General features: G+C 40.7%; 1 protein-coding gene and 1 pseudogene across 1 annotated transcript; one reads left to right on the top strand and one right to left on the bottom strand.

Moving 5' to 3' along the window:
- The first annotated feature begins 1,858 nt into the window (after nucleotides 1-1,858).
- LOC147426569 (uncharacterized) lies at nucleotides 1,859-8,232 on the top strand. Its single transcript, XM_086498219.1, has 3 exons — nucleotides 1,859-2,463; nucleotides 7,345-7,406; nucleotides 7,838-8,232. Exons 1-3 carry the CDS (start codon nucleotides 1,859-1,861, stop codon nucleotides 8,230-8,232), a joined length of 1,062 nt encoding a protein of 353 aa, XP_086354345.1.
- Nucleotides 8,233-10,054: 1,822 nt separating this feature from the next.
- Nucleotides 10,055-11,950, bottom strand: LOC147426568 (uncharacterized; annotated as a pseudogene).
- Nucleotides 11,951-12,642: the final 692 nt, after the last annotated feature.

Genomic DNA, 12,642 nt, shown 5'->3' with positions numbered 1-12,642 from the left:
AAGCTTATGCGAGGTGAAAGCTATTGGTATGCCTTCTTGAACTAATACTCCTCCAACTATTATTCCACTAGCATCAGTGGCGACTTCAAAGGCATGATTGAAATCTGGTAGCTTTAGGTAAAGTGCTACAGCTACATACTGCTTAAGTTGGTCAAATATTTCTTGGTGTAGTGGTCCCCAACTTATCTTCACTCGTTTCTTCAAAAGATCGGTCAAGGGTGAAGCAATCACTGCATAATCTTTTATAAAGATTCTATACCATCCTGTGATTCCCAAGAATCCTCTAAGCTCACTTGCATTTGATGGTTGATTCCATTCAACAATGTCTTGAACTTTAGCAGGGTCCACTGAGATTCCTTCATGCGCAACAATAAATCCCAAATACTCACTCCTTGGAGTGAAAATTGAACATCCTATGATTCCCAAGAATCCTCTAAGCTCACTTCATTTGATGGCTGAGTCCATTCAAAAATGTCTTGAACTTTAGTAGGGTCCATTGAGATTCCTTCATGTGCAACAATAAATCCCAAATACTCAATCCTTGGAGTGAAAAATGAACACTTGCTCATCTTTGCATATAGCTTGTGTTCTCAAAGAATATCCAACACCTTTCTCAGGTGGTCTTCATGTTCTTCTTCATCCTTTGAGTAGATTTGACTATCATCAAAGAAGACAAGAACAAAGTCATCTAGGTACAGCCTGAAAATATCCTGCATCAATCTATTGAATGTAGTCGGAGCATTAGTCAAACCAAATGACATTACTATAAACTCAAAATGTCCATATCGGGTGTTGAAAGCTGTCTTTGGAATATCTGATTCCTTTATTCTGATTTGATAATAACCAGATCTTAAATCTATCTTTGAGAAGATCTTGGAACCATGTAGCCTGTCTAGCAACTCATTGATTCTTGGGATAGGATAGTTGTTCTTAAATGTTACCCTGGTTTAGTCCTCTGTAATCAATGTAGAGTCGTAAAGTCCCATCATTCTTCTTCTAAAAGAGTACTAGAGCTCCCCAATTTGATTTACTTGGTCTAATAAATCCTTGTTCTATAAGTTGACAAAGTTGCTCCTTCAATTCAATGGCCTCTAGTAGCACCATTTTATAAGGTCTCTTTGACAATGGCTCACTTCTTGGAAGAATCTCTATCTCATGATCAATCTCTTGATTTGGAGGAAGAGAGGTGGGTGCGTGCATGGTTAGGTGGACTAAATACCTATGTCCCGGACATTGGTGGTGGAGAGGTAGCTTCTTGCATATCAAAGCAGGAACCAAGAGAAGATTTCTAAATAAAACATTAAACTTTCAAAGCGTGGACATTTATGATTAAAATATTCCCATGACCTTTGGCAGTTTTGTAGTTCCATAGTTCCCTCCACGCCCCTGGAGAAATTTCAAACAAAATTAGTCGATGTCTCTCTCTCTCTCTCTCTCTCTCTCTCTCTCTCTCTCTCTCTCTCTCTCTCTCTCTCTCTCTCTCTCTCTCTACATGCACAGAAACCAAGCACAAGAGAGTGAGGATTGATAGTCTTGCAGAAACATTTTCACAGAAGCTTCTCTACAAATCAAACACAGAAGGGGAGTTTCTTACAAAGTTGGTAGTCTTGCACGAGCATTTGCACATAAGCTTCTTTTCCAGGCAAAGACAAACACAGAAGGGGGGTTGCAGGAGGTTTTGAAGAGAAGAAGTTTTGCTTTTGTTTTCCAATCGGCAAGCAGCTAGAGCAGATTTTCGAGCTAAGCACAGAGGGTGTTGGTAGTGAAGCAGGAGGTTTCAAGCAACAACGATAGCTACAACTTATACATTGCAGGAAGAGTGGTCAGCGTGCACTCTTTGCCACATATCAAGAAGGTCATGGTGGGAAGACAGCCACGTCTTGACCTTACAAGCGGTAGGGCTTTAACTTCGGTCTACATGGCACCCACATCAAGCGGAGCAGCCTCAAGCATTGGATCAACATTGGTTCCAGCACCCTTGGGTAATGGGTTTATTGGAGAAAGAAACAGGAATGCATCTATGGAAACAGCATTGATTGGGGCATCGACAAGTTTTGGAGCAAGGATAATAGATGGAACAACATGTGTTGAAGCTCCCTCGGGTTTTGGAGTATGTGCAAACCATGCCGGCATTTGTGAGTGTGCAAAATGTAGAAGGCTTGCTGCCATAAGCTATGCAGCTCGCAGAAAGAGAGAGTATCGTCACAAGCTCAAGGAAAGTCAGAACCAATATCCATCTCATCCAATTATTGTGAAATGCCAAGCTATCACAAAGCATATTGTCACATGTTTCAAACAGCACACAAGAGGCCTTGACAATGAGACAAAGGAATCCATCATGAAGGATGTGTTGAATGATGGCTGCATGCGTGGGCTCAAAATTGAGATGCAAGAGAATCCAGTGCTGGTGGGTTTCAGGGACACTCTTTCCACCATCAAGAAACCCAAGAGCAAGAAAGAACTGTTTCTTAAGAGGGCCACTATCATGATGGCCGTGAGAGCATCGGCCCCAAACATTTATGCAGCTTCAAAACTTCTAGGACACACCATAGAAACTTCTACGCAGCAAGAGAGAAATTAAAAAATGAATCCTTGCCATTGCATTTATGCGAGTGACAAGCACACACAAAAGATGCAATCTCTGATGAGGTCAAGGAATTGGTGCTCTCCTTCTGGGCAGAGAATACGCGTGTCTCGCCCCCGGGGAGGTCACCTAATAAAAATGTAACCTATCACGTGAGTTCAACAAAAGGGTATTTAAAGTTCTTGAAACTTACAGAAATATATATACAGAAGGGCATTATTTTTTCAAATTTGAGAAAAACTTACAGATTTTAAAAGAAAAGGGTACATCATATTCCTAACAAAATTCACAGATAAGGGGTTCTATAAACATGTCTTGAACGCAGGTGATATGGTAGTTTTACACATAGTGAACCCCCCGAGGTCTCGCCGAACAAGAAGGATGTGTGCCGAAGACGAATCAAGAGAAAATTGTGGCAAAAGCATCCCGTGCATCTTCTAGAGCAACCCCAAGTGAATGTTTTCTGCATTCTGATGTTTTTCTGCATTCTGATGTTTTTCTGCATTCTGATGTTTTTCTGGACTTTGAAAAGCATCCTGAGATTACATTAGCTTCATTCCTATCTTTCTTGTTGGCGTGTTGTAAGTTTTTTTGTAGCTGTAAGATTAGGTGGGATAAATACAGTAATTAGCCCTATGGTGGCAGCCACCCTCTCGTTTTCATGAGTCCTACATTGAAGTGATATGCGGCAGGCCGTTAGTGCTGATACAAGCTTAGTTCTTGCTGTATATCTACAGGAATGGTTTTCATAGTCACCAGATTGTGTGAGGTAAGGGTGGTAGCTATCAATTTTAAGGAAGAAGTCATTGATATGATGCCTTGTCAATCAGCATGCAACTTATAACCTGGGATGTCCACCTACTATATACATTAGTATCTTTAGAAGTCATTGTCTTGGTGGCTACCCAATCTATAAGACATATTGAGTGTAGCTACTTACTAGTAGGCATCCAGGATGGTAGTTATAGTGTTGCATGTAGTAGAATTTTTTTGGTATGGTAGCTAGGTTTTCCTAGCTGATGGGGTTGTAGTAAAAAATTTGTTGATGTGGTAGCTAGGTTTTCCCATCTGGTGGTGTTTGAGCACAATGTAGCAATTCAGGTCAAGAGGTGGCTATTTTCCCTTTTTACATGGCTAGTATGTCCGTGGTAGATACCTTTTGTAAGTACCTTGCTTGGTAGCTATCCCATTATTTGTGGTGGGGTGTGCTCATGAGGTGGCTACAATGACATGGATTTCAGTCTTTCTTGAGAGCACCACAATTATGGTCTAGGTAGCTACCCATTTAGTTTGCAGCCTCCCAAGGTAGGGCGTGACCAATCCCTTGCTACCTTCCATACATGGTAGCTATCCCCTAGGGTTCAACTTGCTATTGGTTGAAGATTATAGTCAGGTAGCTACCACTCTACCTTCATTTTTGGTTGAGTGCTATGTGGTGGTAGGTGCATGAAACTGGTACACTAACATATCATACATGTAGCTACCCCCCTAGGTGATGACAACTTGAAAAGAGCTCATCATATAGGTAGCTACCCCCTAGGTGGTGGCAACCTGAAAAAGAGCTCATCAAGGAGGCTAGTCTGGTGACGGGTGGCTATAGGTTTCATTACACCTGCTAGATTCCTATGTTAGGGAAGGTATTTTGAAGTGCATGGTTTCCATCAAATATACTTAAGCTGACTAGGCCATAAGTAGGTACAATCGAGTGCATAATAGAAATAGGTCAACAATTTTCTTTCTACTTGCTTCTTAAACCATGCTCATATGGATGTGAAGTCCAAAGGTTTGCATGTTTACAGGTAGAATTCTTCCTTTAATTTCAAAGAGCCCATCCAGATGTGAAGATTGGGCAATGAACTTTCGAGAAACTAAAGCCATAATTTATCCACAAACTTAAGGATAGGTACACGTGCTGCTACATAACACATGTCCAGATGTTGAGAGATGCCTTAAACCAGATAAGGAAAGGTTCTCTTGGCTTGCATTCCGTCAGCTGTACTTGCCAATGTAAAATTTGTGGGGTCACTGACAAGTGCAATGTATGTGCTCAAACCTATAGCAATATGACAGTACTATGGGAAACTGTTGTGTGTCCGAAGTTTGAAAGTGCTAGCCATCACAATAAAAAATGTTTAATGGGAGAATGCTCTATTTGTGGACCAGAAAAAATGTCTGCATGCCCAAGGGAATAATCACAGACAGGATGCATCGTGACAGTCAAGCTATTCGAGGATGTCAAAGTTGGACAAACAGATGCCGGGAAAAATAAGAAGAGGAAAGTCCTTTCATTCAAGAAGATGAAAAGCAAAGAGCTTCTAGTTTTGATTAGGATCACTTGAAGAAGTATATCCAACATAACTCTGTGTATAGATGGCAGGCTGAGCAATTCAAAGAGTGTCTTCTAGTTATTAGAAACGGTGGTATTGTCTGTAGTGGACTTTGCAGAGAACTATACGTTCAAAGAGAAGAATGAGATTCAAACAATGCACTGGTACTCTGATCAGGTCACAATATTTGTCCACATCACCTATATCCGCTGTCGTGATGTGACACGTATATAGTGGGAACGCATGCTACAAGAGTTATCTTGTAACTTTTTAGATACATAGTTATATTTTCTATAATGTACATATGCATATTTAAGTATAATAATACGCCTTCTATCTCATCCTATTATTTTTCTCAAGGGTAACCTATTCTTACTTTACCATCAGAAAATACTATGGAAAAAGCGTCAATAGCTCCGCCTCTTTAACTTGGAGCAAAAAGCATTGATTCTTTATTTCTACTATCTCATTATCATCTCACACCTTAGCTAGATCCTATATCTAGGGTATAATCCAATATATATATATTCTATGTATTTTTCATATTTTTCTTATATTTCTTTCTAAATAGCTACTAGGAGGGAATCAAATCCTAGTGGGACCCTAGGTGGCATGATTTCAAAGATACACTTATTTTAATGCATTATTGCAAGCATGATTACAAAACTTTGTCAAGGAGAAATGTCATGCTTTCATATGGCATGAGGTGTCCTTTGGAATCAAATGAAAGTCTAGGCTAAGGGGACCACAGGAAGACTTTTGCTGCCAGAAATGGACCCTATTTTGATGAATTTTTTACACAAGGTTCCAATCCGAATTGGAAAATGCATATAAAAATGAAGTTGTAGGTAATGAGCTGAAGTTTTTTCCCATATTTTTACTTTTTTATTTGGAGCCACAGTTGAGGAGATATGATCAAAATACTGGACCCCAGTCTGCCCACATTATGCAAGGACAGCTCATTTCCAACTTTTTCAGTTTCTATTCACACTGGCTCCTCTCTTCTTGTGTAAACCCTTGGGGGTTCCGTTCACCTATAAAAGGGGACCTCTTCTTCCTTGAAAAAAAATCAAGCATGCAAGCCATTGATGAGAGGAATTCATGAGGGAGTGAGTAGTAATGCCATAGCCATTAACAGAAGCCTAAGCCTACACTTTCTCCTACAAGAAGACTAGCCATTCTTGCAACAAGCTAACCTTGGAAGATCAACTCTAATCAAAGAAGGTCTTGCACTTGGTGTATCAATCAAAGTGGAATTCTCCACTCTTCTTCTCTCTCCATCAATAATGGTGCCAAAGGTTTGTCAAGTAAGATGTGTTCTACATTGATGTTTTCTTGATTTCTTGTTGTTTTCTTTTTCATCTCTAATCCAGCATATATATATATATATATATGTATATGTATCTAATATCATCTCCTTAACCAAACCTATCTCTCTCATTCTTAGTAATTCATCCTCTCTACAAATTCTAGGTTCTCTTTGCTACAGGTACATCTCTCCCCGCAGTATCCTTATTGCCTACGGGCAAGAATAGGGCTTGGGAGGGAAACTTCTCATCTCTTCACTTCTCTCATATCTACATTTCTCACATACTATCATAGATGAATAACCCACATGATGATAATTTCTATCACTTTCACTCTGTACGATCTATTAGAATTAACGTATGGATTAGCCGTAAAATACAGTTTCAACAACGTATAGTGTTTCTCTTTGGCTCAGAAAGGCTTAATGAAATACTTCTATCACCGGATCCCATCATACTACCTCTCATAGACTATAACTTTTATTTTGACGTAAGTGTAGTTATCTTGCTATGAACCAAGGGGATTTGTACACACAATTAATCCCAATCACTAGACAAAATATATATATTATGGTAAGCACAAAACTTCAATTACAAAGAACAATTCGTAGCCTATTTGGTCAGCCAAGATTGAATGCCATTAACTCATCTATTAACCCATTCATATTACCCATGATACGATATGACCATAGCCTTGATGTTTTCATCTTCCTGTTGTTTTGACATTCTCTTTTGTGTTCTTTCTTTGTGTGTGTGAGTGCAAGAGAGAAAGAGTGGATCTTCTTTGATTGCACTTCTTTCCAAACCCTAGTCTTCATGGCATTTATGGTGTAACTCCTTCTTATAGTTTTTGTTGAGTTCTCTCACAAACTCTCACAGCCATAAGCCCGGTTCTTTCCTGGCAAGACCGCAAATTTCTTGACACCGCGTTGCAAGAGTGGTCCAAAAATATTATCACTTCTACATATCAAATGACAAGACTCATGGTACTCTTTTTGTTCATCAGTTTCATGCTACATCACCAATGGTTGCAACAATTTGGCATAGCAGTCCAAGAACATTGGGTGTGGTCAGATGGCGCAGCCTCTCAATTCAAAGCCAAGAGGCCTTTTTAATTTGTTGCTAGGTATGGCACTCTAACAGGGGCTCTTATGACATGGAACTTTTCAGGATCAAGTCATGGAAAAGGTGAGCATGATGGAGCAGGGGCTGTCATCAAACGTCATCTCACTCATGAGCAGTTGAAGCCAAATGAGTAAAACTCCAGTGTGCACATGAAGTTGTAGCATTCTCGAGGGAGACCATGTCTACAGGCACAGAGGCTTCTTATCCATCAAAGACCAGGCTAGTATCACGGGTGTTTTGGGAGATCAAGCTAGATGAGGTCGATTGAAGTTAGGTATGGGATTGTAAGGTTGTCCCTAATGTGCGGAGCATTCATTGCGTATCTGGTTACTCGCTGAAAAATGGGAGAGCTCTAAGAAGTAGGACACTATCATGCTTTTGTAGTGCATGTATGCACGGTCTCTGGAGGAGATGCTCCAATTCTACGCATGTGGGGTCTTGGGAGTACGTTTTGATCGAGCTCACGGATGACTTTGAGGTGGAGGAATAAACAGACAATCCAGCCTATGAAGGACATTATGACACCCTGACAGATGTTCTGCATGTAGATGATAACTTTGTTGTTGCTGCAAGTGCAGACAATGACGAGCTTATGGATTTCTATTTGTTGAAGTGCATGGAAGAGAATTCATGCATCGAGTCTCCAATTACCAATGCTTGGGGTAATTATTGCCTGCGAGGATCTTATGTGGTCAAGGGAATTTGGTATGAGCAGCGATCTAGAAATCCACATGAATACAAGCTCTTGCACTCGAAGCCTGAAGTCTATATGCTATCACACCTTGTGAGAGCTATCAAGTTTCCCATGGAGAGAATCGACCACAACTTGTTTATGATGTCCCCCGATGTATATGAGGCTGTTTACAACAGCATTCCCTTTGATACATAGGGACCTTAGAATTTCCAGTATATTCAATGAGTAAAGTATACTTTGTTTCTTCCAAATTAAATGGTGCAAGGATATACTGCTATGTTGTTCTTGGGCTCTAATTCACAATAGGATGTCTGCTCTCTATTTTTGTACATGTAATGGTTCCTTCCTTTCACTTTAGAGGTTGCTGTGGGTAGAGAAGTGTTTGCTCTGTAATGGTACCTTCCTTTCACTTGGGAGGTTGTTGTGGGTAGGGAAGTCTTCAACTGATGGTTTAGGGTTCGAGGAACGAGGCCTCATCGTCAATGAACAAACAATAATCCAACCAAAATTCCAAATCTCCTATGAATCCTTAAACCTCAATTTAGCCAGAGCGGGTGATGACTAGGTGTGAACAAGTCATTGTAATTTCCCACTTCTAACTAAAAAACAAATACCGCAAGGGGCGCCGGACTTTCGTGCCAACCAGGTGTTGAGCGAGGAAACGAGTTTAAAGTATGTGTGTGTGAATAATTCTAGGTATTAATTAAATGAATTACCGATTTATGAGACCATAGACGGGTTTTATGGTTCCATCAATGAAATTTGAATTCTTTTCTACAACTCTGATATGGAGAAATTTGGGTGAAAAGGATTCACAGACAGTTGCCTTATAGGTGAGAAAAACCAACATCCTCGAGTCACGGTCTCTCTCTCTCTCTCTCTCTCTCTCTCTCTCTCTCTCTCTCTCTCTCTCTCTCTCTCTCTCTCTCTCTCTCTCTCTCTCTCTCTCTCTCTCTCTCTCTCTCTCCGCGAAAAAGAAGGTGGGCAAAAACTGTAACATAAAACTACACCGTAACCGGCGGCTGAAAAACCAAACACAAGGCTGAAAATCGCCAAGGTAAAACCCTTGAAATATTATTATCATAGCAAAACCCCAAGGGGACGAGCCTTAGCTAGAATAGAAAAGACATAGGATTAGGATTAAGGATCCACAACATGAGTTTTTGATAAGCGGTAGGAAGAATGAACATCCAAGAAGAGGATTAAAGTCTTCAGCTGATGGTTCCCAGACCGAGGCACAAGGCCTCATCATCAAACTCCAACCGCGAATCAATTAAAAAATTGGAACTATAAAACTAGCGTTCTCTCTCTCCCCCCTCCCTCCCTCCCTCTCTCTCTCTCTCTCTCTCTCTCTCTCTTTCACTTCTCTCTCTATCTCTCCCATGCACACAATCTTCTATTTCAAAATTGTCATGAGTATGAATCATGAGTCAGAGGGGGTAGCTACCATGTAGAAACAGGTAGCTACCAAAAAGAAATAGATAGCTGCCACATAGAGCTACCATGCTGATACAAGATATCAACGAGTCATGAGCAGCTAGCTACTATGCTGAAAATAGATAGCTACCAGTAATAAGAAGCTAGCTACCATGCAGAAAATAGATAGCTACCAATCTTAAACAGGTAGCTACCATGAAAAAATAGATAGCTACCAATCAAGAATAGGCAGCTACCATGCAGAAAATAGAGCTAACATTCATAAACAGGCAACTACCATGCAGAAATAGACATCTACCATACAACAAGATTTATACTGGGGCATTTGCAAGGAGGAGACAACACAGTTGACTAAGCTTTAAAAATTTCAACTCAATTACAAATGACTTGAAGTACCGCGTATCATTTCCCAACAAAATCACAAATGCCAAGAAGTATGAGATATCCATTTTAGTATGAAGCCAGTTACAGATTCAAGAAGGTTGATATAAATATGTCAATGATACAAAAAGGGGTTATCAACTCCCATTGGCTGTTTACACAAGTACATAGGCCCAAACCTAAACTTGGTCTCTTACGATCAAGTCGTTTTTCTCTGTGACCAATATCTGATAACATATTGGAAAATCTGGTCCTTCTCATTTGATATCATGTGCATCCTGACATATTGATCAGAATCTTTCACACTGTTCCACCCCTTTAGCCATGGAAATAGAGTGTTCATGAGGTAGCGAGAATCCTGTGATTCGTCATCCGGTTGAAATGTTGGTGGACATATCATGGTTGTATCACTGTTGAGAATATTTTTGTACCATGTATCGTCCACCATAAGAATCAATGACCCCCTCCAATCTGGTTTCCTTTTTAAGAGCTCCGGTAATCCCTTTACAAAAACTGGTTTTGCTTCACCGCCTTGCAGCTCTTTGATATCAGTAAGTCTGAAAGGCAATTTGACGTAGTCAGTTTGGCAGAATTGCTCTTTCTAGATTCTGGGATGCATCCTGCTCAGGCAACCCTTAAGTGTAATATTCATGTATCTGTTAGTGCAGCTGGACCAGATGCAAAGGCGAAAGAAGTCTGCGCATTCACGAAGAAATTGAAGCACATCTGGCTTGATTATGCAAAAGGTGCCACGGTCACTGCCTCCCTTGAACACTTTTCGACAGAGAAAATCTTTGGTTCTTGGAGGGATCTCTGGATTGGGGTATCTTCTCAAGAGAACCCCATTCATGTCTAATACCAGAACTTTTTGAGCAGGACAGGTTGGAGATGGCGTACCCTCCATTAGCCGAGCAGTCACAATGATAATTGTGAAAGGCATTAGAACATCCTTCCACCTTTTTGTACAGGAACTTATATTTTGTTGTAACTCTGGAAAATGCACTTCTTTCAAAGGCTCTGGCTGCACATCTTGCCCTAGAGGGGAATCTTTGTGAGCATCACCGATAGGGACGAAGTCTGGAGGGGCCGCTGGGTGCACATGCATGGATGCCCCGGCAGTAGGATCCTGTGATTCATCATGAGACATTGTACCACTCTTCATGTCAGTGCCTTTCTTGCCATGAAAAATAGCCAAATATTGTATCAATAGGAGCAGCTCCTTTGGTGTTTTTGTTGTGTTGGAAAAACCTGTGCGTCGTAAAGTAGACAAGATCTTCAAAACCCCTTTCAATCCTTGGGGCATTACCCATTTCTACCTGTTGTAGCCCAAGGGTTTGAGTTCCTCTAAACAAACAGAACGCAAGAGTCAGAAAGTTGCAATATTAATTCTTTTTTAGAGAAAATGGATCTCACCTCAATGGACAAGTCATCAAAAGACACATGCACCACATCACAAGTCACATAAAAAAACACTTTGACAATCAAAGAGGAACTCCAGGTTGATCCAAACGTTCTATTGTTACATTACGAAAGGATTGCGGTACAAAGAAGGATAGTGGTTTGATACAAAAAAGGATGGTACAACCAAAAGGCGCATGGAAGGGTTGGTTATACAGCATCACTCATGGACACTAGGTAGAGTCTAAGGTAGGAATTTTTTTCCCGTGTGTTTGCAGCACCTTTTTTGAAGTTTTCTCCACTTACTGCACCGGTGTCCCCATCCACAACCACAAAATCCTTCTCTTTAGCACTCTCTGATCCTTTGGCTGCATCCAACCTTTCATTCTGGTCTCCCCTTGCCCCTCGTGCAGGAGTAGTAATAACTATTAATAAACACCCTAATCAAGCCATACAGATGCAAACATCTCAGAGACTACCCAGTTATACCTGAAGTCCCTTTGTGTTTTTTTGCATTTCTTGCCGCTGCAAAAGCCTCTGCAATATTAGGGCTTTTTCAAGGAGATTTCTCTTGGTTCACCGGTATGGATGTCAAGGGTTTGCTAGGATAATAGCTCTTGAAGAGCTCCACTTCTTCCCTAAAAAGTGGCGATTCCGCAAGTATATCTTGCACAATGGGGAGCACATCACCATCCATTAATTGGGTTTCCTCTATATCAGGTACATTTGTTTCTGAAACATCCCAAAAATAAACTCTAGGTGCATTGTAAAAAATATTGATGAGTAAACTTTGTACTAAACAAGTGCTTCGAAGGACCCAAGGAACTGCTGTTACCTTCTAGATTGCAATGTCTCTCTTCCTTATCGGAGAGAACACTGATCATAGCACCGCGCCCACTTTGACCTTTTTGGAGATCACTTCGGTGTTTATATCACCCTTTTCAGCATCTGATCAATACATAGGAAGCTTAGGCAACATTTATTGACAAAACCATACAAATATTGTACGAATGTCCTCGAAGAGAGGGTTACCAAAACTGTCATCTGATTTGGTTGAAAGGACCTGCGCCTCACTTTTTTTCTTGGAGGTAGATTCTGCACAAGCATTAGGCAATTTAGGTTATGACAAGCTAACCATCAATGGATATACCTTAAAGATTATGTCCCACCATGCTAGATACCATTGCATGAAAAAGGTAGCTATCCCCAGACTGGTAGCTACCACAATACTAGTGGGTAACAACACTGTGCTGGGTGACTCAAACCATAGTAGCTACAATTTAGTCAGTACAACATTGGTGCCTAAAGATTGAATGTAAGACACATGATCATGGCGATAAAGTGGTAGTCACCCCCTACCATAGCTACCACCTTTGGAGTAGTTAGCAC

The sequence above is a fragment of the Adiantum capillus-veneris genome, chromosome 24 (genome assembly GCF_014529385.1).
Source record: "Adiantum capillus-veneris isolate H3 chromosome 24, ASM1452938v2, whole genome shotgun sequence".
In the NCBI taxonomy this organism is placed as follows: domain Eukaryota; kingdom Viridiplantae; phylum Streptophyta; class Polypodiopsida; order Polypodiales; family Pteridaceae; genus Adiantum; species Adiantum capillus-veneris.
The sequence above is the reverse complement of the archived record's forward strand: the minus strand, read 5'-3'. Positions and strand labels throughout refer to the sequence as shown.

What these genes read in the sequence shown, in the direction of transcription:
- LOC147426569 (XM_086498219.1), top strand. Translation starts at nt 1,859, where the DNA reads ATGGTGGGAAGACAGCCACGTCTTGACCTTACAAGCGGTAGGGCTTTA. An exon ending in CCCAAGAGCAAGAAAGAACT is followed by an intron (nt 2,464 to 7,344) that starts GTTTCTTAAGAG and finishes ATTTGTTGCTAG; the next exon opens with GTATGGCACTCTAACAGGGG. An exon ending in AGGATCAAGTCATGGAAAAG is followed by an intron (nt 7,407 to 7,837) that starts GTGAGCATGATG and finishes AGGAATAAACAG; the next exon opens with ACAATCCAGCCTATGAAGGA.